Here is a 25430-nt window from a genome sequence, read left to right as displayed (position 1 = left end):
GTGACAACCCTGTGCTTCTCGGTGTCCCCATACACAGAGTGTCCCTGTAGGTGACAACCATGGAATGATCAGTATCCCTGTAGGTGACAACCCTGTGCTTCTCGGTGTCCCCATACACAGAGTGTCTCTGTAGGGGACAACCATGGAATGATCAGTATCCCTGTAGGGGACAACCATGGAATGATCAGTGTCCCTGTAGGTGACAACCCTGTGCTTCCCCATACACAGAGTGTCCCTGTAGGTGACAACCATGGAATGATCAGTGTCCCTGTAGGTGACAACCATGGAATGATCAGTGTCCCTGTAGGTGACAACCCTGTGCTTCCCCATACACAGAGTGTCCCTGTAGGGGACAACCATGGAATGATCAGTATCCCTGTAGGTGACAACCATGGAATGATCAGTGTCCCTGTAGGTGACAACCATGGAATGATCAGTGTCCCTGTAGGTGACAACCATGGAATGATCATCAGTATCCCTGTAGGTGACAACCCTGTGCTTCTCGGTGTCCCCATACACAGAGTGTCCCTGTAGGGGACAACCATGGAATGATCAGTGTCCCTGTAGGGGACAACCATGGAATGATTAGTGTCCCTGTAGGGGACAACCATGGAATGATCAGTATCCCTGTAGGGGACAACCATGGAATGATTAGTGTCCCTGTATGTGACAACCATGGAATGATCATTATCCCTGTAGGTGACAACCCTGTGCTTCTTGGTGTCCCCATACACAGAGTGTCCCTGTAGGGGACAACCATGGAATGATCAGTATCCCTGTAGGTGACAACCCTGTGCTTCTCGGTGTCCCCATACACAGAGTGTCCCTGTAGGTGACAACCATGGAATGATCAGTATCCCTGTAGGTGACAACCCTGTGCTTCTCGGTGTCCCCATACACAGAGTGTCCCTGTAGGGGACAACCATGGAATGATCAGTGTCCCTGTAGGGGACAACCATGGAATGATTAGTGTCCCTGTAGGGGACAACCATGGAATGATTAGTGTCCCTGTAGGGGACAACCATGGAATGATCAGTATCCCTGTAGGGGACAACCATGGAATGATTAGTGTCCCTGTAGGTGACAACCATGGAATGATCATTATCCCTGTAGGTGACAACCCTGTGCTTCTTGGTGTCCCCATACACAGAGTGTCCCTGTAGGGGACAACCATGGAATGATCAGTATCCCTGTAGGTGACAACCCTGTGCTTCTCGGTGTCCCCATACACAGAGTGTCCCTGTAGGTGACAACCATGGAATGATCAGTATCCCTGTAGGTGACAACCCTGTGCTTCTCGGTGTCCCCATACACAGAGTGTCTCTGTAGGGGACAACCATGGAATGATCAGTATCCCTGTAGGGGACAACCATGGAATGATCAGTGTCCCTGTAGGTGACAACCCTGTGCTTCCCCATACACAGAGTGTCCCTGTAGGTGACAACCATGGAATGATCAGTGTCCCTGTAGGTGACAACCCTGTGCTTCCCCATACACAGAGTGTCCCTGTAGGGGACAACCATGGAATGATCAGTATCCCTGTAGGTGACAACCATGGAATGATCAGTGTCCCTGTAGGTGACAACCATGGAATGATCAGTATCCCTGTAGGTGACAACCCTGTGCTTCTCGGTGTCCTCATACACAGAGTGTCCCTGTAGGTGACAACCATGGAATGATCAGTGTCCCTGTAGGGGACAACCATGGAATGATCAGTGTCCCTGTAGGTGACAACCATGGAATGATCAGTATCCCTGTAGGTGACAACCCTGTGCTTCTCGGTGTCCCCATACACAGAGTGTCCCTGTAGGTGACAACCATGGAATGATCAGTATCCCTGTAGGTGACAACCCTGTGCTTCTCGGTGTCCCCATACACAGAGTGTCCCTGTAGGTGACATCCATGGACAGATCCCCCTGTGTGATATTTCCCCCAAGTCCCCTAACATGGCTTCTAAAACAATTTATAACAAAATAAAACTTGTAAAAAACTAAACTAAAATAATAAAAACTGCTGACACCATGCATTGCCCTACTGACACCGAGTACACACACACACGTTTGCGGTGTACAGTGTAGTAAGTAGGCTGTGCACACCTATGAGTATCCCTGTAGGTGATAACCATAGAGTCCCTGTAGGTAGGATGAGTGCCCCTCTAGCCCCGTACGGCTCGTTGTCCCCCATACACGTAGTACTGAGCTCGCAGTCCCCGGGTGGTCTTCCCCCCTCAGCTCCGCCCCTCCTCCCGTCTCTGCACAGCGAGGGAGCGTGGTTTGCCCAGCAGGCCCCTCCCACTGTGGGCGGCTCCGTCCGCCAGGCGTGTCCTGTGGCAGTGTGGTCACGTGGTGCGGGAAAAGTTTTTCGCTCCCGCTGGGATGTGAGGAAAGTTTTAGTCGCAGTGAGTGGCGGAGTTCGGATCGGTGGTCGGGGCCCCGGGATAGGATTACGGGCCCCCCGGAGGGAATAGAGGCAGCAGGGGACGGTGACATGCTCGGACTGTGAGCGGCTCTTCTCCCCGGATTTCTTCTATTACCTTTCTGTGTAATGATGGAGAGCGGAGCCCAGCAGAACTCCTCGTCGGCCCCTCAGCCGCCCCCGGCCGGGCACCAGATCGTCCATGTTCGGGGGGACTCGGAGACGGACCTGGAGGCGCTCTTCAACGCCGTCATGAACCCCAAAACCGCCAACGTGCCCCAAACTTTACCCATGAGGATGAGGAAACTTCCCGACTCCTTCTTCAAACAGCCCGAGCCCAAGTCCCACTCCCGCCAGGTACACCGCCAGCAATATAGGGGAGAAACCTCTATGGTCACCTGAATGGGGGAGGTGCAGGAATATGGGGGGCTCTATGGTCACCTCAATGGGGGAGGAGCAGGAATATGGGGGAGGTGCAGGAATATGGGGGCACTATGGTCACCTGATTGGGGGAGGTGCAGGAATATGGGGGGGCTCTATGGTCACCTCAATGGGGGAGGTGCAGGAATATGGGGGAGGTGCAGGAATATGGGGGCACTATGGTCACCTGATTGGGGGAGGTGCAGGAATAAGGGGGCTCTATGGTCACCTGATTGGGGGAGGAGCAGGAATATGGGGGAGGTGCAGGAATATGGGGGCTCTATGGTCACCTGATTGGGGGAGGTGCAGGAATATGGGGGCTCTATGGTCACCTGATTGGGGGAGGTGCAGGAATATGGGGGGCTCTATGGTCACCTCAATGGGGGAGGAGCAGGAATATGGGGGAGGTGCAGGAATATGGGGGCACTATGGTCACCTGATTGGGGGAGGTGCAGGAATATGGGGGGGCTCTATGGTCACCTCAATGGGGGAGGTGCAGGAATATGGGGGAGGTGCAGGAATATGGGGGCACTATGGTCACCTGATTGGGGGAGGTGCAGGAATAAGGGGGCTCTATGGTCACCTGATTGGGGGAGGAGCAGGAATATGGGGGAGGTGCAGGAATATGGGGGCTCTATGGTCACCTGATTGGGGGAGGTGCAGGAATATGGGGGCTCTATGGTCACCTGATTGGGGGAGGTGCAGGAATATGGGGGAGGTGCAGGAATATGGGGGCTCTATGGTCACCTGATTGGGGGAGGTGCAGGAATATGGGGGCTCTATGGTCACCTGATTGGGGGAGGAGCAGGAATATGGGGGCTCTATGGTCACCTGATTGGGGGAGGAGCAGGAATATGGGGGCTCTATGGTCACCTGATTGGGGGAGGAGCAGGAATATGGGGGAGGTGCAGGAATATGGGGGCTCTATGGTCACCTGATTGGGGGAGGTGCAGGAATATGGGGGCTCTATGGTCACCTGATTGGGGGAGGTGCAGGAATATGGGGGAGGTGCAGGAATATGGGGGCACTATGGTCACCTGATTGGGGGAGGTGCAGGAATATGGGGGCTCTATGGTCACCTGATTGGGGGAGGAGCAGGAATATGGGGGCTCTATGGTCACCTGATTGGGGGAGGAGCAGGAATATGGGGGCTCTATGGTCACCTGATTGGGGGAGGAGCAGGAATATGGGGGGCTCTATGGTCACCTGATTGGGGGAGGAGCAGGAATATGGGGGGCTCTATGGTCACCTGATTGGGGGAGGAGCAGGAATATGGGGGCTCTATGGTCACCTGATTGGGGGAGGAGCAGGAATATGGGGGCTATATGGTCACCTCAATGGGGGAGGTGCTCACATGAATATGGAAAGGGGGGGTTGGGGTGCTTAATGGTCACCTGACTAAGGTGGGGGGAGGCACACAAGTCAGCTGACTGAGTGGGGGGGGGGGTTCTGAGTGGTCACCTGACTGGGGGGGGGGTTTGTTGTTGGGTTGCTTAGTGGTCACCTGACTTGTGGGGGTGTTCCAAATGGTCACCTGACACAGGATGGGGAACACGGGTCACCTGTCTATGGGGGGATGGGGTGCACATCGGACACCTGATTAGGGTACAAGTTGTTTACCTCCTGGGTGGAGTGGGGTGCTCAGTGGTCACCTATGGGGAAGATGGGGTGCACACTGGTCACCTATTGGGGTGAATGGGGATAGACTGGTCATGTGACTCCTTGCTGTGCTGTCATTGGCTTCCCATATCTGAGTTGCTGTGTGCTGATTGAACTTGGATCCCCATAGATGGAGGGGGTGCTGGTGACATCACAGCCTGTAGGGGGCGCTGAGACTTGGGAGGTTTACACTGAGGGGAAAGCTCTGATTACTCTGGTGTCCCCGGAGGAGAGGACCGATAGGGGAGCTCTGGACACAATGTAATCATTATTCTGGGCTATTAATACTCAATCATATTCATGTAAATTCCTCATAGGATGTTCAGGGGGAGGGGCGAATAGTTTTAGGGGAGTTCTTCCTGGAACATTAGCACCCCCCCCCCCATTCATTCACATGGAGGTGATGTGATGGAATTTGGTGACTTTGTGTCTTGTTGATCTGTGGTGGGAAGTGATGAGATTTGAGAAATGTTATTGGGGGGGGGGGGGTGTCAGTGTGTGCGCCTGATGGATGCAAACTGTCCCCCATCACCAGATGCTTGGCCCATCGTCCCCATACACTACACCAGCCACTGTGTGTGTGTGTGGGGGGGGGTCAATGCGCGCTCCTGATGGATGCAAAGTGTCCCCCCCCAACATCAGATGCTTGGCCCAGTGTCCCCATAAACACCAGCCACTGTGGTCCCATTGACTATCATAGGACATTGTTTCCTCTGAGTCCCACTAGGCCTTCACCAATACCGGGTTTACTGTCTGATCTCCATCTTTCGTGTTCACAACTTCACCCTCCATTCTTCTCACTGACCCAATATTGGGTCTGGCTCACACCTAATGTGATTTGCAGAAATGCACTACAGTCCATTTAATGTGGTTTCCTATTGGTCACATCCGTGTGTGTGTTTTTTTTTTTTGGAAAGGGACTGGGACACTTTTTGCCTGCAGCAGCTTGCGTCTGGTTGCATAGGCTTCAATGGAAATGCAGCCGAAATGCATAAAAAATGCAGTGTTTGCAGTTATGATGCATTTCCGCTGCTTATTTGCTGGTTTCTTCCACATAACAGAAACATCCAAAAAATGTAGCAGGGATACGCATCAGCTGCACCCTGTGAACCCAGCAGAACATTGACAGGACTGTGACCTGGGCCGCTGATAACACGGTCACACCGGTGTGGTACAGGCATTTCCTTCACCTTCATAAACCTCTTTTATCATGGTCTGTCCTCTACATCAGCAGGGGAGCCGTCTGGCATTTGCGTCTTTGCATTCGTTTTGATCTTGTCTTCAGCATTTGTCCGGCGTTGCAACTTGCAAAGCTTCCATTCGGTCATTGGAAGTCGCTATGATTGGAAGGCTCCTAAAGACGCAGAGGTGTGAAGGCAGCCTGCAGTACACATTGATGTGCGATTTTGTACAGGCTTGTTAGCAGGGGCTGAGAACCCATACAAAGGCACTGAAGGGGTCTTTGGTGTTACAGTTGGCTTCCAGGGGCCTCTAAACCCATAAAAACAAAAAATGGATCCCATCATCTAGAACAAGGGTCTTCAAACTATGGCCCTCCAGTTGTTCGGGAACTACAATTCCCATCATGCCTAGTCATGTCTACGAATGTCAGAGAATTACAATGCCTCATGGGATGTTCCACAACAGCTGGAGGGCCGTAGTTTGAGGATCCCTGATCTTGAACATGGCCTTTCATGTCTTGCGTCATTAGCTCAGGATGAATACGGTTGTGTTCTGTTCCTAATCAGGACCCACCTGCAGTGATCCCGCCGGAAGCTGTCACTGGCCAATCATAACCAGCTGAGGCATTCCACACCCTGCAGCCACGCATGTAAGGGATGGGTAATGTGTCGACCACTTATGATTGGCCCAGTGCAGTGAAAGCTTCAGGTGTGCCCAGGCTTGGATCTGAATGTTTGAGCACATCCCTAGTTATGGTGCACCCGGGGCATTTGGAGCACTATGCCCCCCCCCCCAAAAAAAGCAATGTGCGTTCAGGGCGCTTCATAAATGGCTTTCTAACGCCTCTGAAATGTGCCCAAAACACACACTAATGCTGTAGGTGTTTCTTAAAGTGCTTGTAAACCACTGGATGGTTTTTTGGACCCTGCAAGGTAATGTCATAATGTGCATCGCATACTGGCACATTGTTATACTTACCTTTATAATGAAGCCCTTCCAGTGCTAAGATGTCAGATCTGCAGGTGGTCCCATCTTTACCCGTCTTGCTTCCGGGTTCCCAGAATCCGGCTCTGTGACTGGCCGGAGCTGTGATGATGTCACTCCCATGTGGGAGCAGCTGTTTAAGGCACAGAGCTCTGAGAGAACAGCACAGGTGGGCGTTCCTTCAGAGCGCAGGCATCAGTGATGTCACCGCCTGCATGTACAGTAAATATCTAATAAACGGTGCATGATTAGGAGATATTTACACTACCTATAGGTAAAAGCCTGAGATTAAAGTTTATTTCCACTTTAACACCCAGGTGAGCCTGGCTGAAGGGGTCGTTCACATGAGCTTTGGTCTCTAAAGAGTGATCCGTGTTTGGATCACTATTCAGAGCATTTGACAGGCGTTAAGGAGGCGTTGTATTACTTCCTCACCGCCTGCTTGGACCCCTTGCTGTTGCAACCGCATGTAGGGGGTATATTTCCTACCATGGCCACAAAACAAAGCCGCATAGACGTGGCATATGTAAACCTCCAGCCGCTACCTTTGCAGATATATAAGGGGTAGTGGTTGGGGGGAGGGGATGGTTACGGTAAAAGCGTGTTTCAACTGCAATGCTCTACCATCCCCCCAATAGCTTCTGTGAACAACCCCAAAAAAAAAGACCTGAACTCATGGAAATATTCATTATTGCCTACAATTCAGACTACACCCCCGTTCACATTGCCTGTAGCTTTCAAATTGTGCGACTTCTTTTAAAATCGCCCAATTTCAAAGCCGCATGTTTCAACTTGGAAGACATCTTTGCGTCTTAATGCACTCAAACGACAGTGCAGGAAAAACTTTTTCAAATCGGTGCGGCACTAAAGTCGGCGTTGGCACCGATTTGAACAGAGCGATTATCGGAAATAGGCTATGATTTGACCTGTCAAATCGCACGACAAGTTGCTGCAATGTGAACATGATCAGACCCAACCAGCTGGATGAAATAAAGGAACCCCATCAAAGTTTTCTGCTAAGTGTAGAAACTCTATTTACAGTTTAGCGGGCTTATCTTGAACTTTGCAACTTTACGATAGTTTTAACGGAAAGCAAACCGGTAACCGAATCAAAAATGTGCAGCTTTAAATGTGATCAGAATTAAAAGTAAACAAACGGTCGAACTTGAATTGGCAGATAGGTTGTTGAAGTTTGTGAAGGTGTTAGGAAGAGGGGTGGTGGTTGTAATCGGCGCGGTGGCAGGGTTGGTCGCTGTGAATAGCCTGTTTATTTCAGAAGTTGCTTTTGGTAAGTCCAAGTAACAGCAACCTGCAATCTGTCTCCATTTCTCTCCAGGGCCAAAGCAGCTTCTTCCACTCCTAGCTGAAGGCAGTGTGGTGGGGGGTGGAGAAGTTTGCATGTACAGTCCTGTAACTCCCACATCTGAGAGGAGGAGGTGGGGGAGGAGAGGCAGCTCGGCAGGCTTTATACTGCAGCGGGTCCTGTGTAGTAATGGTGCTCTGGAAGTCATTTATTAATAGCTTTATATGGTTGTTCCCTAGCTGCCTCTGATCTTTCAGCTCAGCCTTGAAGACTTAACTCCTTCAGTGCCTCCCACATCTGCAGTGTTCTGTTACCCAATTCCTATTTTTTTTTTTTCCGTTCACCATATTTTTTTTCAGTAAGCCATTTTTTCCCAATTTTAATCCCTTCGGATGACGTTCACTTTAACCGTGTATGAGTAGTTTGTTTTGATTCCTCTTCGGGACTCTGAGTTTGGTCTGCACACTCTGCACCAGACTATTGGTTGCAGTTTTGAAACAGGAGATCGGGCACTGCTGGAGGCATTGGGGGGGGGGACGGTACCACCAGCTATTTAAAACCTGTCTAGCAGAAAACTTGGAATTCCGCTTGGATCCAGATTTCACCTCTGGCTACGGAATCTAACGTTTTCCAAAAGGCTTTGTTTAAAATGGACACAAGTGTGCTCTTGTAGCCCTGGTAATGGGAGGAGGAACTCTCAGCTTGGCCAAGTCTTGGCTTTTATGATGGATTGAAACATTTTAGTTTTAAGAATTCAGAAGAACCAGATTTAATTTTTTCGGAACTGGATTGGTCGCCAAGCTTGAGTTCAGGGTTGTAGAGGTGGGCAAAGATGTTTTTTATTTTCTTAGAACTTATTTTTGCAAAAAATAAATAAAAGCTGTTAGAAAAGTCAAATGTTTAAATTGGTAACCAAGTTCGTGTGGTGTGTTTGTTTTTGTTTTTTTTTTTTTGTTTTTTATATAATTAAAAAAAAAAAAAAAAAAAAGATAGGTTATATATATATATATATATATATATATATATATATATATATATATATATATATATATATATATATAATATATATATTTTCAGGGCTATAGACTTGAACAAACGTTATGATTAATTTATTTAGGACTTTTCTAACAACAAAAACTTGTCAAATTTGATAAAGTACTCTGAAACTGCTGTATATTGTGTTCAAAGCTGTTGGTTCACAACTTATAAAGTTAGTTTGCAATTATTTACTTGGAAATAAAATCACTTAAATTTCTTATAATAGTGAAAATCAGTTTAAATGTCCAGTTCTAGTAAAAGGAAAAAAAGTTAAATGTCCTCTCCCAGTATAAAAATATAAAAAAAAAAAAAAACAATTTAAATGTTCCCAGTGTCCCTGTTTTTTTATTTTATTTTTTTTTTTAATATATGTGTGTGTAAAATATGTATCCTCTTCCAGCATAAAAAAAAAAAAAAAAAAAATATATATATATATATATATATATATATATATATATATATATATATATATAAAAAGTTAATAAAAAGATATATATTAAAAGTTAATAAAAAGATATATATTAAAAGTTAATAAAAAGATAATTAGGTTAAGTGTGCTATTCCAGTATAAAAATAGTTTTAAGTCAGTTAAATGTTCTATTCCAGTATGGTGTGTATGTATACTGTTAAATGTCCTACTCCGATCCAACCCCCCCCCCCCCCCCTCCCAAAATTTTTTTTATCTTGCTTAGTTTGGAAAGGAAAAGTTTTTATGTGGAGCAGTTAGGACCTCGGTCTGCGTACGAGTTTAATACTTTTTTTGTTTTCATCACTTTCTAAATTAGTTTAGCTTGTTTTTTTTCCCTCTGAGGGGCTCAACCAATTACATTTTAAAAAAGGAAAAAAAAAAAAAAAAAGTCCTGCGATTGTTTTGCAGAAGATCAGTCCTGGCTTCCAGCTTTCCCGTTGTTGGCCCCAGGGTGGAACGCAGGAGGGAATAGATCCAGGGGGAGGGGCCTGCCTTTAAAAAGAACTTGGAAGTATAGGAATGTTTTTAGGACGGGGCTACGGCTACTAATTTGGAATCGATTTACTGATGGATTGAAGTTGATTTATTGAAAACAAAGCTTTGTTCATCCAGTGGTTGCTGCTGTTGCTACTTCCAAATAAATAGTTGTGTGGTATATAGATTGTGAGTATATAGAGACCACCCTTTGGGTGTACATAGAAGTGTCTGTCTGTCTTTAGTTTGTGGATGGAGGAGGTAACACTTCCCTTCCCCCAATATGATGATCACAAACGAGCTTCCCTCTGCCCATGGCCACCCAGGCTCTCTCTCTGCTCGAAAAGCAACTCTGTGATTTGTCATAGTTCTCAGCGTTTGTTAAAAGCCCTTCTCATGGATAAATAAAACTTTAATCTGCAGCGGGGCCGGAAATTTCCATAAGCATTCACAACTTTTTTTTTTTTTTAAACGATCTTCAGTGTACTTTAGACTCGGCGTTTCATTGTTTTGCTGGCTGAACTGCTGACTTGTGCGCAGTGTGATAGTTTGCACTTCCAAGTTAGAAATGGGTTGCTTTTAATGAACTGCTAAAGCACAAGTTGCGTTTTAAAAAAAAAAATTCTGCCATTCACTAATCTGGAGATAGAAATTCCGTGTATTCAATAGCTGGAGATAAAAGGCACAGAGCCTGAGAGATTTCACATTGTATCAGCAATCTATATTTAGTAGGGCAAGACCTATTTATATTGTTGGCCATAAAGACTGAGGAGAGGCTGGGTAGATGGCGGTGCCTTTCAAGGTCCACAAAACCTTAAGAATAGTGCTTGCTGTGTGTGGGGTGGGGGTGTTTTTTTATTTACATCTATACGTTTATGATCTTCCTCTTTCTTAGTCTTGTATCTCACTTCCCTAGAGTGTTAAAGGTGAGCTATAGGTATGGCTTTTTTTTTTTCTTAATTCTTATGCAAGTATACATTTTACAGACCTGGTCAATCTCTGTGGAAGTGGAGAATCTCTGTAGCAGCTGCTGCTACTATAGTGATCCTCAAGGTTTTCTATGTCCTGCACCCTGATGCAAAGTAACCAATCAAAAGGAGCTCCAGGTCCCCCCCCCCCCCCAAAAAAAAAAAAAAACTGTTGACATTTTAATATAAGGATACTTACCTGTTCTGGGGTCCTGCAATGTCCTCATCCGAACCGATTCTTCAACTGACTTTGGATGCAGGCGCTGGCATCTCTAGTAAGGGGGCCGGTTCACATTTGTGCGAGTGCGGTGATCGCATGTAATTCGGAGCGCACTGCTCCTTCATTACATGCGATCGGCTGCAAATTCAGCCATACACTTTGTATGGCTGAATTTGCACTGCACCCGCACAAGATGCACAGGACCCTTTTTTCCAGCCGCTTCAGGATTGAATCGCACAGTGGTTCACACTTGTGCTATCCGATCCTGTGCGAACTATCAGATCGCACTGCGATATGCCATCAAACTGGGGGTGTCGTTAACATTTCATTGACACCCCCTGCGTATCGCATATGGCAGTGTGAACTGCCAGATGTGCGTTTTGCGATGCAGGAACAGGCTGCGAATTCACAGCCTTCCTCCCATCGCACAAGTGTGAACCGGGGAAATGGGAAGTAAAGCTTTGCGGCTTCACAACATGTATTCCTCCTGCATATGCGCAAGGTGCGGTGCACCTTGTGAATGATCCGTAGTCTTCTGGGACCTGTGATATGTCCCGGAACGCATACCTCCTGGCTCAGGTTGCCACAGCAAATCTATGCCGGAGGTGGGAGCAGGTACCTGTCCTATCTCTCCGCCCCCCCCCCCCCAAAACAAAAAGTGCCAAATGTGGCAGCAGAGGGGGGGGGGGGGGCGGCGGTACAAACAAAAAGGAGCTTTTACTTTTGTGTGGAGCTTTGCTTTAATGCAAAAGTCAGTTTCTTCCTGGTTCAATGTATAAACTGGTCCAACTCTCCCATCCTCAATTTCGAGGTGGATGGGGGAATCCTCTCGTTGTCATTGTATTCTGACAGTGGGGAGACTTTTGTTGCCATCAGAATACAGTGATCGGGCAATGCAGACTGTAGCCTGAACCGCTGATCGTTTGGTGAAAATCCAACAGGGCAGTTGTACAGTTTGGCCATACTTCTGTAGATCAAAAGGAGTGCACTTTGTTCTGCGCTCCTGTGGCCCAGAATCAGCTGACAGCAGGCTAAAGTTCACTGTCGGCTGACATCACTGACCCAGTCCAGGCTCCGTCAGGGATCCGGAAAGTAATGTCTGTATCTTCCCAAATGCCTCACCAGCAGTTGGCTCCACCTCTCAGCGTGCCGCTGTGAGGCTGAGCCAGCCGCTCCCACCCCATCCACGGTCTGGCGCTCCAGTGGGGGCTGGAGGGGCAGAGCAGAGAGCCGGTGACTGGCAGTCGCTACTCTGTGCTCAGAGCAGTCCCAAGAACTGAGCGATCAGTGGCCTTTGATAGCTCAGTTTTCAGAGGTGGCAGAGGACAGATGCAGCAGTGGATCGATGCTGCATCTACGTAGTTGAGTATGTGTTTTTTTTTTTTTTTTTCTTTTTTAATGCTGCACTTCTCTCTTAAAAAAAGTCTTGTATTTTTCTAAATAAATAAAAGGTGTTCTTTGATTTAGACAAGATGGAGATCATGACGTCAACACCCTGCCTTTCCATCTTGTCCAGTCAGAGAAAGCTTTTGCATACACTGAGAACAGTATAAGACATTTTCTGAATGGCGCCTCTGCCAAGTGAGCACTCCCTCCAAGCCTGTAGTTACTAATATATATATATATATATATATTATATAGTGCGGCTACTACAGTGATTCTCCACTTGCGTAAGGATTGTTAGATTAACCCAACCCCTTTCACTGCTCACTGGCCAGCCTGTTTCCTTCTCGATTCCCTGTAATCAGTCAGAGGCCTGGAGTCTCCTCTTTGTCCACTGCAGTCCACCATCCAAATAATGGGCGGACACCAAAGACGGTTCCAACTCCAGCCACATTTTATTGCAATGACGGCACACCACTCACTCCTACCCAAAGGCAAGACCCCAACATGTTTCACCCACACCAGGGCTTGCCCATCCCCAAGGTTAGGCTCTGCTGTGGGTGGAACATGTAGGGGGCATTGCTTTGGGTGGGAGTGAGGGGTGTGCTGTCCTTGCAATAAACCTTAGCTGGAATTTACTGCCTTTGGTGTGCAGCCTCTTATTTGGATGGTGGATTGCAGTGAAGAAACTATAGAATATGCATATTTATCTTATTCCAAGCTATCTGCCGATCTGATAGACCACATGTCCTTACCTCTTTGCCCCCCCCCCCTCCTTTATTCCTATCTCTCCTCCAGTCTTACACTGAAGGACTCGCTTCTTCCTGGGTGTCAGATGCCTGTGTACCTTGCTGCACAGTGTGGTTCCTTCTGCGATTTCTCTCCCCGACAGAGCCAGTGAGGGCTTTTTAGCCAGTGAGGGCTTTTAAGGCATGGGAGTGACTAGTGTGTGTTTTAGCGAATTAGGGAAGATTCCAGAAGAGAGGGAGAGGTTGAAGATGTGAGTCAGAGGGTGAGCGTAGCATGTACGAAGGAGCAGGATCCAGGGGGCAGGTGGTTAGATGGGTGTTAGATAAAAGTTCAGAAACCTCAATACTAGCAGGGTGGAATGAGGGAAGTAATGATTGTACCTCAGGATATGGGTTGTTAAGTGGGGGAGGTTTCTGCACATTGGAGATCTCCTCGCAAAATTATATCTATCTTATTTTAGAGGGTGGAGGACAGAGTAGAGAGTTAAAGGTAGAGATGACGGGGACTAGATGAAAATGTTTGCTTGGCAGTGAGGAGGCAGGAACAGTATTTTAGGAGGGCAGATTTATATTGGTTGAAGTCTTCCAAGGACTTAAGGCCCGTACATACGATAAGAAAATCTGAAGGGAAATTTCGTCCAACGCCCGATCTGCCGATTTTCGGATTGTTAGTATGGTGCTTTCGACAGCCAACTCTGACTTTTCGGCCGAAAAAATCCTGATGTGCAGGCTATAAAATTTTTTTCGTCCGTCAACACAACATCCGATTTTCATCTCATTTGTACAGTTTTCGATGGAAAAAAAATCTTAAGCGCAAGACTATGCATGCTCAGAGACGAAAGAACACATACAAAAAAATCCAACACATGACATCACTTCTGAAGTAGAATTCTGTCGTATGGGAGACTTCGTACAAAAATAACCTCTTCACTTTCCACATCAGACTAGCATGCCACAAAAAACGCATGACAGATCGTTCGATAATTTGATTGTGTGTACGTGGCTTTAGTCTTACGCCACAGGCGCTCAAGACCGCAGCTACGTTTTCTAAGACTCCTGGTGTCATCTGTTTGCAAGGGTTTTAGCGGTCGGGGACTGAATTCTGCATGTAGTGAGGGGAGCGATCTTGTCTAGGGAGAATGGAAGAGATTTTGTCATATAGATGGTCATTAGCAGAGTAGAGCATAGAAGGGTTGAGGTGGCGAAGGTTTATACGGGTAACTGTTAGGTGGTTGGAGGGAGAGGAGGTGGAAGACAGGGAGAGTGCAAAACTAATAAGGTGGTGATCAGAGTGGGAGAGGTTGCATGGAGTGCATAGATGGGAGATAAAAAAGTAAAGGGTGTTGCCAGTGGAGTGTGTAGGAGCCTGTATCCATTGCTTCAGGTCAAGAGATGAGGTCGGACTGAGAAGTTTAGAAGCAGTATTGGCATTAACAGGGATGTTGAAGTCGCCAAGAATGATTGTGGGCATTTCAGAAGAGATTAAGTAGGGTAGCCAGGCAGAGAAGTCATCAAGGAAGGTTGATACCAGTACAGGGGGCCATCAGATGACAGCGATTCTTAAAGAAACAGGAGAAAATAGACCAATGCAATACGCCTCAAAAGAGGTGCATGTCAGAGAGGGAGGTGGGTGAAGTACCTGAAAGGTGGTTATGGGGCTAGAAGGCTTCCCACTCCACCTCCCCTTCCCTCTACTTGGTCTAGCGGAGTGAGTCCAGAGAAGGCCGCCATGGGAGAGGGAAGCAGGAGAAGTAGTATTGGAATTCTGAAGCCAGGTTTCGGTGATGGCGAATAGGTTAAAGGAGTTTGTGATGAAGAGGTCGTGGAGGGAGGTGAGTTTGTTACAGACAGAGTGGGCTTCCAGAAGGCACAGGGGAAGGGGAGGCCTATAATAAGGCTTACCTATAGGTAGTGTAAATATCTCCTAAACATGCACCGTTTAGGAGATATTTACTGAGCTAGCAGCCAGTTACATCACTGGTGCATGCGCTCCGAAGGAACCGCTGCCCGTGCCATTTCTTCAGAGCATTGTGCTGTGACTGGCAGCTCAGACGCGCATGTGCGGAAGTGACGTCATCGCAGCTCCGGCCAGTCGTAGATCTGGAGCTGTGAACCCAAAAAAAACCCAAAGAAATTCTTTAAATATATCAACAGCAAGAAAACTAGGGCAGAGCATATTACACACATAATTAACGATGATGGGAGGATGGTTACAGAGGACACTGAAAAAGCAACCATGCTGAATGCTTTTTTCTCGTCGGTCTTTACACAGAAAAAGGAGGGGTACACTGACCATGACTGTTTGGTTAGTAGTAATACACAGGACTTGCCACTATGGCTAACAGAGGGTGAAATCAGGGAAAGGCTGGATAAACTTAACACAAACAAATCACCAGGCCCGGATGGCGTACATCCGAGAGTACTCAAAGAACTCAGTAAGGTTATATCCAGACCACTGTTCCTGATCTTTGCTGACAGTATTAGGACATGAGATGTACCAGGGGATTGGAAGAAAGCTAACGTGATTCCGATATTCAAAAAGGGCCAGAGGCATATCCCGGGAAATTATAGGCCTGTCAGTTTGACATCAATAGTATGTTAACTTCTGGAGGGGATGATAAGGGACTATATCGTAGAGTTTGCTAAAGACAACAACATCATCAGCAGTAATCAGCACGGGTTTACAAATGGGCGTTCTTGTCAAACCAATCTCTTAACATTCTACGAGGAGGTGAGATGTGAGCTAGATAGGGGGAGACCAGTGGATGTGGTGTACCTGGATTTCGCTAAGGCGTTTGATACAGTTCCCCACAAGCGCTTAATTTATAAAATAAGGTCTGCAGGTATCGACAGCAGGGTTTGCTCTTGGATACGGAATTGGCTTAAAGGGCATGTCCAAAGGGTGGTAATAAACAGCGCATACTCAGACTGGTCTGAGGTTGTAAGCGGGGTGCCCCAGGGCTCAGTCCTGGGACCAACCTTGTTCAATTTATTCATAGCATTGAGGACGGGATCAGTAGTTCGATATCAGTTTTTGCAGATGACACAAAATTGGCCAGGGCAATAACTGCACAGCATGAAGCAGATATCCTACAGAATGACCTGGACAAAATTAGAGTGGGCAACGACATGGCAAATGAGGTTTAACGTGGAGAAGTGTAAGGTTTTGCACTTGGGGACTAAAAACATAAAAACACAATACACGTTAGGAGGGGAACCCTTGGGGGAATCAAAAATGGAGAAGGATCTGGGAGTCTTGGTTGATGATAGATTAGGCAACAGCATGCAATGTCAGGCGGCAGCTGCCAAAGCCAGCAGAATATTAGCATGCATAGAGCAAGGGATGTATTCCAGAGATAAGACTATAATCCTTCCACTTTATAAAACTCTGGTCCGACCGCATCTGGAGTATTCTGTCCAGTTCTGGTCACCAGTCTCAGGAGGGATGTGTTGGAGCTGGAGAGAGTCCAGAGAAGGGCAACTAAACTAATTAGGGGATTGGAGGACCTTGACTATGAAGAGCATCTACAATCGCTCGATTTATTCTCCCTGGAGAAGAGACGTCTGAGGGGGGACATGATAGCAATTTATAAATATCTTAATGGGGATCTCAGCTTAGAAAAAAAGCTGTTCATTCGAAGGGATTGCATGAGGACTCGAGGACATACAATGCGATTAGAGGAGAAGCGTTTTAACCTCAGGCAATGTGGGGGGTTCTTTACTGTTAGGGCTACAAGATTGTGGAATTCTCTACCACAAGAGGTGGTTTCTGCGGGTAGTATGGTGGCTTTCAAAAGACTCTTAGACGTACATCTCAAGGATCAGAACATTCAGGGGTATGTGAGATGATTACAGCCACACACACCTACACAGGTTGAACTGGATGGACTATTGTCTTTATTCAACCTAACCTATTATGTAACTATGTAACCCGGAAGGAAGACCGGGTAGAGATGGACACTGCCTCCAGTGACGGCATTGCTGGAACGCTTCCTTTTCAGATAAGTTTTAACACAATGTGATGCGATGCATACTAGCAAATTATGCCTTTGCTTTGCAGGTTAAGTAAAAATAAAATAAAAAATGCAGCGGTTTACAACCACTTTAAAACAGAAGACATTCAAGTGCCTCATTTTATAACCTTTCCAAAAAAAAAAAAAAAAGGGGTTTACCTCAATTCAGGGCAGTTGTCGGAGCCATTGCTTTACCCCCATTGGCTACATGCACATCTATAACCACTGGTGTATAGTGTAAATATAGCCTAATATTTATAGATTTATTCCTTCCAAGCTGCGGACAGCGGCTTTAGGCTTTTTGATCATCTGTGCAGTGTTTGGGACTGTTGGGATAACACAATGGCCACACAGGGAGTGCATTGTTTTATATAAGCTGATACTCGTTAATGTGTTGAGCAAATATGGCTGCCCCTGTGTAAATACCTAAAAGTACAAATTTTACATTGAAATGTATTGATACATTAAAACATTTACTAGGCACTTGGCTGAGCAAAAGATTTTTTTAATGTCCCCTCTTCCAGCACCACATACTTGCCTTTCTTTCACTCACACGCTGCTTTAGCGAAAACATGCGGAAAACTCAGTAAGTCTGTATCTAGGGCCCATCATCTCCATGAGTAAATACATGTGAGTGGCCACGATTGGCTGCTGGAGCGGTCAGCCTCCTATTAGTTGCACTGGGGCTGCTACCTGCAAATAATCTCTGGGTCCCTCCGTTCAGCTTTAGGAAAAGGGAAGGGTACCCTGTGTAAGTGGAGCTGCTCCAGTTTGAATCGCATACCGTTGGCTAGGGCCTCCATACCCAGAATTACAGAGTATTTGCACCTCGCAGCAGGGGAACAGAAGGCAAATATTTTTCTGCTAGGGAAGGAGCATGAACAACTTGCCGACCGCTATATATATATATATATATATATATATATATATATATATATATAATATGTATGTATGTAGTGGTGTTTTTTTTTTTTTTTTTTTTTTAAACCGGTGGCTGGCTTTCTAATGAAAGTGTTCTGAGCGGCTAATGAGCCACTGGATTGCTTTTAGAAGCAGCAGGAGGGGACGCTCCCCCCTCCCCTCCCCACTCCTCCTGATGGTGTTTGTTGGGTGTATAACAAAGTAGATCTACTCTGCCTGTGTGACCAGTAGCACCATCAGATGGTTTCTCGGCGAACCGACAGTGGTGCTGCCGGCTGGTCACACAGGCGTTCCGGGAGTAGATCTACTTTGATCTCCTCTCTATGGCCTTAGAGCAGGGATTCCCAAACTACGGCCCTGCAGTTGTTCAGGAACTACAATTCTGCAAACCTTTATGCATTGACTACATTTGGATGTGGCAGACAATAGAGCTTTAACTTTGTTACTGTACTAATGACACTGGCAGAGAAAGGGTTAACACCAGGGGCGATCAAAGGGTTAAATGTGTCCCTAAGGGGTGCTTTCTAACTGTGTGGAGGGATGGACTTGCTGAATGGACACAGAGACCGGTGTTCCCATCCCCGTGTTCATTACTGACAGAACAGCAGTCTGCCATGTTTACATCGCGCACATGTGCATGCCCCCACTAGCGGTCCCGCGAAAAGACATACAGGTATGTCGTTTCGCTGGACAGGGCCGACCTGCCACAGTATAAGTACGCATCTGGTCAGCAAGTGGTAACTGATGCATATAATAAATATTGAGTTAGACTTGTAAGCAAAAAGTGCCAGAAAAGGTCTGGCGCTCAAGTTGTTGAAATCCAATGAAAATATTTTATAAAACTATACATTTTTTTGGTGGAACAAGGTAACAGGTTTTTAACACCCTTTACATCCATAGAACAAATGTCCTCTATTTGAAGTGGTTAAAACAAACTCATGGCTGTAGCCAAGAGCTTATCATTTTTATACAGGTGATAAATGGCTGTTCAGTAAAAATGATCTGGATGGCCCTACATCCACTTGATCACCTTTTCTATAGTTCAATGGAGCCCAATGACTGTATTGGCTAGATACAGAGGAAATGGAGGAACATCCATTACCCCTGGTCTCCTTTGTGACTAATGAACCTGGAAGCGACAATGATTTCATCACTTCCAGTTTCTGAGCTGTCATCTGGGTGCTGCAGCTAATCAAGCACAATTAGCTGCTTAATTAGCTGCTTTGAAGGGCAGGGGAGACATGGGGGGCTAAGACCCCATTCACACTACCGCGTCTTGTCAGGCGACTGGTCAGCCTGACAAGTCGTGGTCCATGCAGTGCTACAGGAACCGTTCTAATAGGAGCGACTCAAGTCGCTCCTACTTAGAAAAAGGGTCCTGTACTACTTCGGGGCAACATCGGAGCGACTTGCATAGATATTCATTATATGAAGTCCGTGCAAGTCGCGGTGCACGCGACTTCACAGGTCGCCCCCAAAGTCGTGCCGCGTTAGTGTGAACCGGCACTAATAGATCCCTGATTTGAAAAATCATAGAGGACCTGTGACCTGTTCACTGCTACCACATTGGGGGCTTGTCCATTTTGTGATGGCAATAAATTTAAACTCTGCCAAACGCGATTGTAGCTCCACCACGCGTAAGTAAATGTTGATTGTACCACATGCGAGTTATCGCCGTGAACATCGGAGTGAGATTGATGAATTCTTGAGCCATGGTGTTCACTCTGAACAGACAACCTGTAAGGGCTTTTAAGAGCCCATTCAGACTAGCGCGACACGACTTTGGGGGGCGACCTGTGAAGTCGCGTGCACCGCGACTTCGGCGCGACTTGCAGAGACTTCACATAATGGAAGTCTATGCAAGTCGCTCTGAGGTCACCCCAAAGTAGTACAGGATCCTTTTTCTAAGTCGGAGCGACTTGTGTCGCTCCTATTAGAACGGGTCCTGTGCTAATCAATGGACCGCGACCGAGCGCGACTTGTCAGGCTGACAAGTCGTCTGACAAGTCGCGCTAATGTGAATGGGCTCTAAAGCATTGCCCATGAAAAATGTTAGATACCAAAGTTTGTTGCCATTTTGCAGGTGTGCGCATGTCTACACATGTTTTGTTATCTATTTGCTTGATGCAACCCCATTACAATAGTATTTGTTTTTGTGTGCACTAAAATTAATTTTTTCCCTTTTTAGTCTTGGTTCACATACATGCAATGCGGGAACCAGCGCAAGTTCCCGCATCACATGTCACCTGCCGGCGGTTCTCACTTAAGATCTGCGAACCGCTGGCAGTGTCAATGCAAAGTAATGAACACCCCCAGATCGATTCGCAATCACAGTGTGAACTGCATAATGGTGCAGGAATCGGATCGCATGGGTGTGAACACCCATGCGATCCGATTCCAGAGTGGACCAAAAAAGAGTCCTACACCATTTTGGTGTGAATGCGATGCAAATTCAGCCATATAATCTGCACAGCAGTGCGGTGCGAATCACATTCAATGTCTTAACATCGCACCAGTGTGAACCCAGCCTAAAAGTTTGTGTTTGATAAATAGCCGTACAAATACTGTGTGACATAAAAGGTTGCTGCAGCCATCATTTTATTCTCCAAGGCCCTGCCTTTGGAAAATATGTAATGTTTGGAGGTTCCAAGTACATTTTCTGGGAAAAAATGCTGTTTTTTTTTTTTTTTTTTTTGTCCATGAAAAATGTAAATCTGCCCTGGACAGCAAGCAGTTAAAGGATAAGTTCACCTTTGAAAATATAAAATAAATTCACATCTTTTTTGCAGGAAAATAAATATATAAAACTAAATGAGAAAAATAATTGATATTGGTGCTCTGAAGGATTATTAGTTGCATATAGCGTGGGTAAGACTTTCTTTGGCACATCCAAACCTACTGTTAAGGCCCCTTTCACAATTACGGTCAGTTTTTCAGGCGGATCTGAACGGATGCCCAATGCATCTCTATGGGGCAGCAGATGTCAGCGGAGACATGTCCACTGACATCCGATCCTGTCTGTCAAATCCGGATAGGTGGAAACCCTATTTTCCATCCATCTGGCGGATTGGATGAGAACGGACAGGCGGTCCGTTCTCATCTCATTCCCCCATAGAGGAGTGCGGGGATCTGACACCTCTGTCTCCACACACAGAGCAGAGACGGTGCTGTCATCCACCTGCTCAGCGGGCATCGGCCCCCTGCTGAGCAGAACGGCTCCATTGACGGAACGGAGCCGCGTGAAAGGGGCCTAAGACTGAATCTTCTCACACAGGTACAGTGGATATAAAAAGTCTACACACCCTTAGTAAAATGCCAGGTTTCTGTGCTGTGTAAAAAAAAAAAAAAAAAAAAAAGACACAGATAAAAAATTTCCAAACTTTTTCCACCTTTTTAATGTGACCCATAAACTGTAAAACTCAGTTGAACAATAAACTGAAATCTTTTGGGAGAGGGGAGAGTAAAAAAGTAAAAATTGTTTTAGTTTCTAATGTGGTTGCCATAAGCGTGGTTGCCATAAGCGTGCACGCCCTCTTATGACTGGAGGTGTAGAAGTGTTTTAGACTGAAGCAATCACATTCAAACTCATTTAAAATAGGAGTCAGTACACACCAAGTGCCTCGGCTGTTCTAGTAGGTCTTTCCTGACTAGGTCTTTCCTGACTAGGGTTCTCCATGTTAAAGGGTATCAGTCAGGAGAAGGGTACAAAAGAATTTCCAAGGCATTAGATATACCATGGAACACTGTGAATCATCATCAATTGGGAAAAATATGGCACAACAGTGACATTACCAAGAACTGGACTTCCATCAAGAATTGATGAAAAGACTAGAAGAAAACTGTCAGGAAGGCTTCCAAGAGGCCTACAGCAACATTAAAGGAGCTGCAGGAATATCTGGCAAGTACTGGCTGTGTGGTACATGTGACAACAATCTCCCGTATTCTTCATATGTCTGGGCTATGGGGTAGAGTGGCAAGACAGAAGCCTTTTCTTGCGTAGAAAAACATGGAAACTTGGCTACATTTTGCAAAAACACTTCTTAAGTCTCCCAAAAGCATTTGGGAAATGTGTTATGGTCTGCTAAAACCAAGGTTTCACTTTTTAGCCATAATTCCAAAAGATATGTTTGACACAAAAACACTGCACATCACTAAAAGAACACCATACCCACAGTGAAGCATGGTGGTGTCAGCATCATGCTTTGGGGCTGTTTTTCTTCACCTGGAACAGAGGCCTAATGGGCCATACACACTATAAGATTTTCTGAAGACTTTTTCCTTTATACTTTCCAAAACCATATAATATGAGGTCAAACCTAAACACTTTCAATTTGTATGCAATCTGGCAGGCCCTTGCACTACATAGAAAAGGTAAATCTGAAGGAAATCTAATCACAAAAGTTGGATAGTGTGTATCCAGCTTAAGTCAGGGTAGAGGGAATTATGAACAGTTCCAAATACCAGTCAATATTGGCACAGAACCTTCAGGTTTCTGCTAGAAAGCTGAATATGAAGAGGAACTTCATCTTTCAGAATGACAACGACCCAAAGCATACATCCAAATCAACAAAGGAATGGCTTCACCAGAAGAAAATTAAAGTTTTATTGGCCCAGCCAGAGCCCAGACTTGAATCCAATAGAAAATCTGTGGGGTGATCTGAAGAGGGCTGTGCACAGGAGATGCCCACGCAATCTGACCAATTTGGAGTGTTTTTGCAAAGAATAGTGGGCAAATATTGCCAAATCAAGATGTGATATAGATGGACTCATACCCAAAGTGCTAATCAAAAGGTGCTTCAACAAAGTATTTAAGGGTGTGCACACTTATGCAACCATTTTAATTTTTTACTTCCCTCCACCTAAAAGATTTGTTTGTTCAACTGAGTTGTTCAGTTTATAGGTCACATTAAAGGAGGAAAAAGTTCTGAAATTATTTTTGTCCCATTTATTTTTTTTTTTTTTAAATCGCAGAAACCTGACACTTTAACAAGGGTGTGTAGACTTTTTATAGCCACTGTACCTTATCTCCTATTTCTGTTTGTTGTGTGTGGGGTTTTTTTTTATGCATTTCCTTAACCTTGTTATAGATTTTTTATTTTTTTTATTTTAAATTTTCCTGACTGAATCCCATCATTGTCAAGGCCGCACACAAATCTCGGCATTTGTATATACAACAAGTTGAGACCAACCCATCCTTTTCTTGGTCCATAAGCTTTTGACAATGGTGGTGGGGATGTCAGTTTCGTCTTGAATAAGTGGACCACTGAACCCTTGTGGTCTCATGCACACAGGGTGTCACTTGGCATCCCTTTTGGCAGGCTGTATTGTATCGCGTGAAAAACATGTCGGTGTGGCACGGTGGTTCAGCATTTTGAGAGTTAAAGCAAAATGTGAGGAGTCAAATGCCCTCTGAAAGTTATCCAACGCCATATTGTTTCTTAGAGGGGAGGCATTATAGCCACACATGTGAACAAGCCCTCAGGGTCCTTTCACAGCCATTACTGCTCCATTCAACAGGGAATTTGTGAACGGATCCCCTGCTAAATCGGATATCGCTATTGTGGCACGCTTAGTGTTGGATACCTGTGGCTGTTGTAGCTCCCAAGAGAGCAATGATTTGAATCTTAACCACTTCTGCACTGCTCACTAGAGCTCTACTGCGGCAAAGTGGCTCGATAACGTCTGGCGACGTAGACCTACGTCACCAGACATTCCCCTCTCTCGCTCCCGCTGTATTCAGTCACAGCCGGAGTCGGGCCAGGGGAGGAGCGGCGGCGCTGCTCTTCCCCGATCGTCAGGGAATCGAGTGTGGAGATCCGCCTGCTTGTGTAAACAAAGCGGGCGGATCTCCTAAGTGACAGGCAGGGACAGATTGCAGGGTTCAGCATAGCTGAACCTGCAATCTGTGCCTGTGTCACACAGTCCCCTCCCCCCACACACGTCAGTAAGCACCAGGCATACATTAACTCCTTGATCACCAATAAAAATTAACCCCTTCCCTGCCAGTGTCATTTTTACAGTAACAGTGCATATGTATAGCACTGATTACTGCAGTAATGTCACTGGTACCCCCAAAAGTGTCAAATGTCAGTCTGATCTGTCCGCCGCAATGTCGCAGTCCCGCAAAAAAAATTGCAGATCGCCGCCATTCCTCGTTAAAAAAAAAAAAAAACACCAAAAATGACATAAATCTTTCCCTTAGTTAGTAAACGCAATAACTTTTGCGCAAACCAAACAAAATACGCTTATTGCGTTTTTTTTTTTTTTTTTTTTTTTTTTTTTTTTACCACCAAACATAGGTAGCAGAAATTAAATTGGCCAAAAATTTTAAAAAAATTTGATTTTTAAATTTTTTTGGGGGGGAAATTTCATAAAAAAAAATGTGAAAAATATTGTTTTCAAAATTTACGCTCTTTTTTTGTTTATAGCACAAAAAGTAAAAATCGCACAGGTGATCAAATACCACCAAAAGAAAGCTCTGTTTGTGGGAAAAAAAGGACGTAAATTTTGTTTGGGTACAGCGTCGCACGACCGTGCAATTGTCAGTTAAAGTCGCACAGTGCCGAATCGCAAAAAGTGTCCCAGACGTAAGACAGCAAAATCCTCCGGTGGTAAAGTGGTTAAATGGGTCACATTTCAGCGACCGGTGCTGCCCACTAAATGCTCTGTGGAGGATCATTTTTGAAATGCAGGACAGCATGAGTATATCCATGTATGGCTGCCTTTGCACCACGGGGGTTAGAAAAGATGCAGCACAACTGTGTTTTTACTGCCTACAGCCAACAGCATCCCACTGCGTTCGGTGTGGTGGAGCCCTAAAGGTGGATAGAGTAGGAGATGGACAGATTGGGGTAGGAAATTCCACAGAATTGGAGAGGCTCTGGAAAAGTCCTGGGGTCAAGCATGGGAGGAGATGACAAGGGATCTAAAAAGCGGGAGGTCTTGGTGGGATGAAGAGAAAGATTAGGTTCGTAACTGTTAGTGATTTAGCTTGGGGAGCGTTACAGATGGCTTTGTAAGTTTGGTGCAGTGTTTTTCAACTCCTGTCCTCAGGGCACACTAACCAGATTTTAGGTTACGTTCACATGTAGGCATTTTGGGGCGTTTTTTAGCTCTAAGGATCAGCTCAAACACCCAACAAGACAAATCCTATTCATTTCAATGGCCCCTGTTCACATCTGAGCGTTCCGACACCTCCAAAAAGTACATGAGCTTCTTTTTGGGCAGACTAT

General features: G+C 45.9%; 1 protein-coding gene across 4 annotated transcripts in view; it reads left to right on the top strand.

The window, feature by feature from the left end:
- Positions 1–2345: 2345 nt before the first annotated feature.
- YAP1 (Yes1 associated transcriptional regulator) overlaps positions 2346–25430 on the top strand; it is a 139358-nt gene continuing 116273 nt past the window's right edge. Inside the window, exon 1 of one of the 4 annotated variants that reach the window (XM_082245985.1) lies at positions 2346–2772. In XM_082245985.1, the coding sequence (XP_082102111.1) occupies positions 2545–2772 (228 nt within the window). In that variant the 5' untranslated portion in view covers positions 2346–2544. The remainder of the gene's footprint in view (positions 2773–25430) is intronic. The other 3 variants (XM_082245984.1, XM_082245983.1, XM_082245982.1) reach the window with 3 other exon arrangements.

This window comes from Pelophylax lessonae, assembly GCF_965119305.1.
Source record: "Pelophylax lessonae genome assembly, chromosome: 2".
NCBI lineage: Eukaryota > Metazoa > Chordata > Amphibia > Anura > Ranidae > Pelophylax > Pelophylax lessonae.
This window is presented reverse-complemented; position numbering and strand designations above follow the sequence as displayed.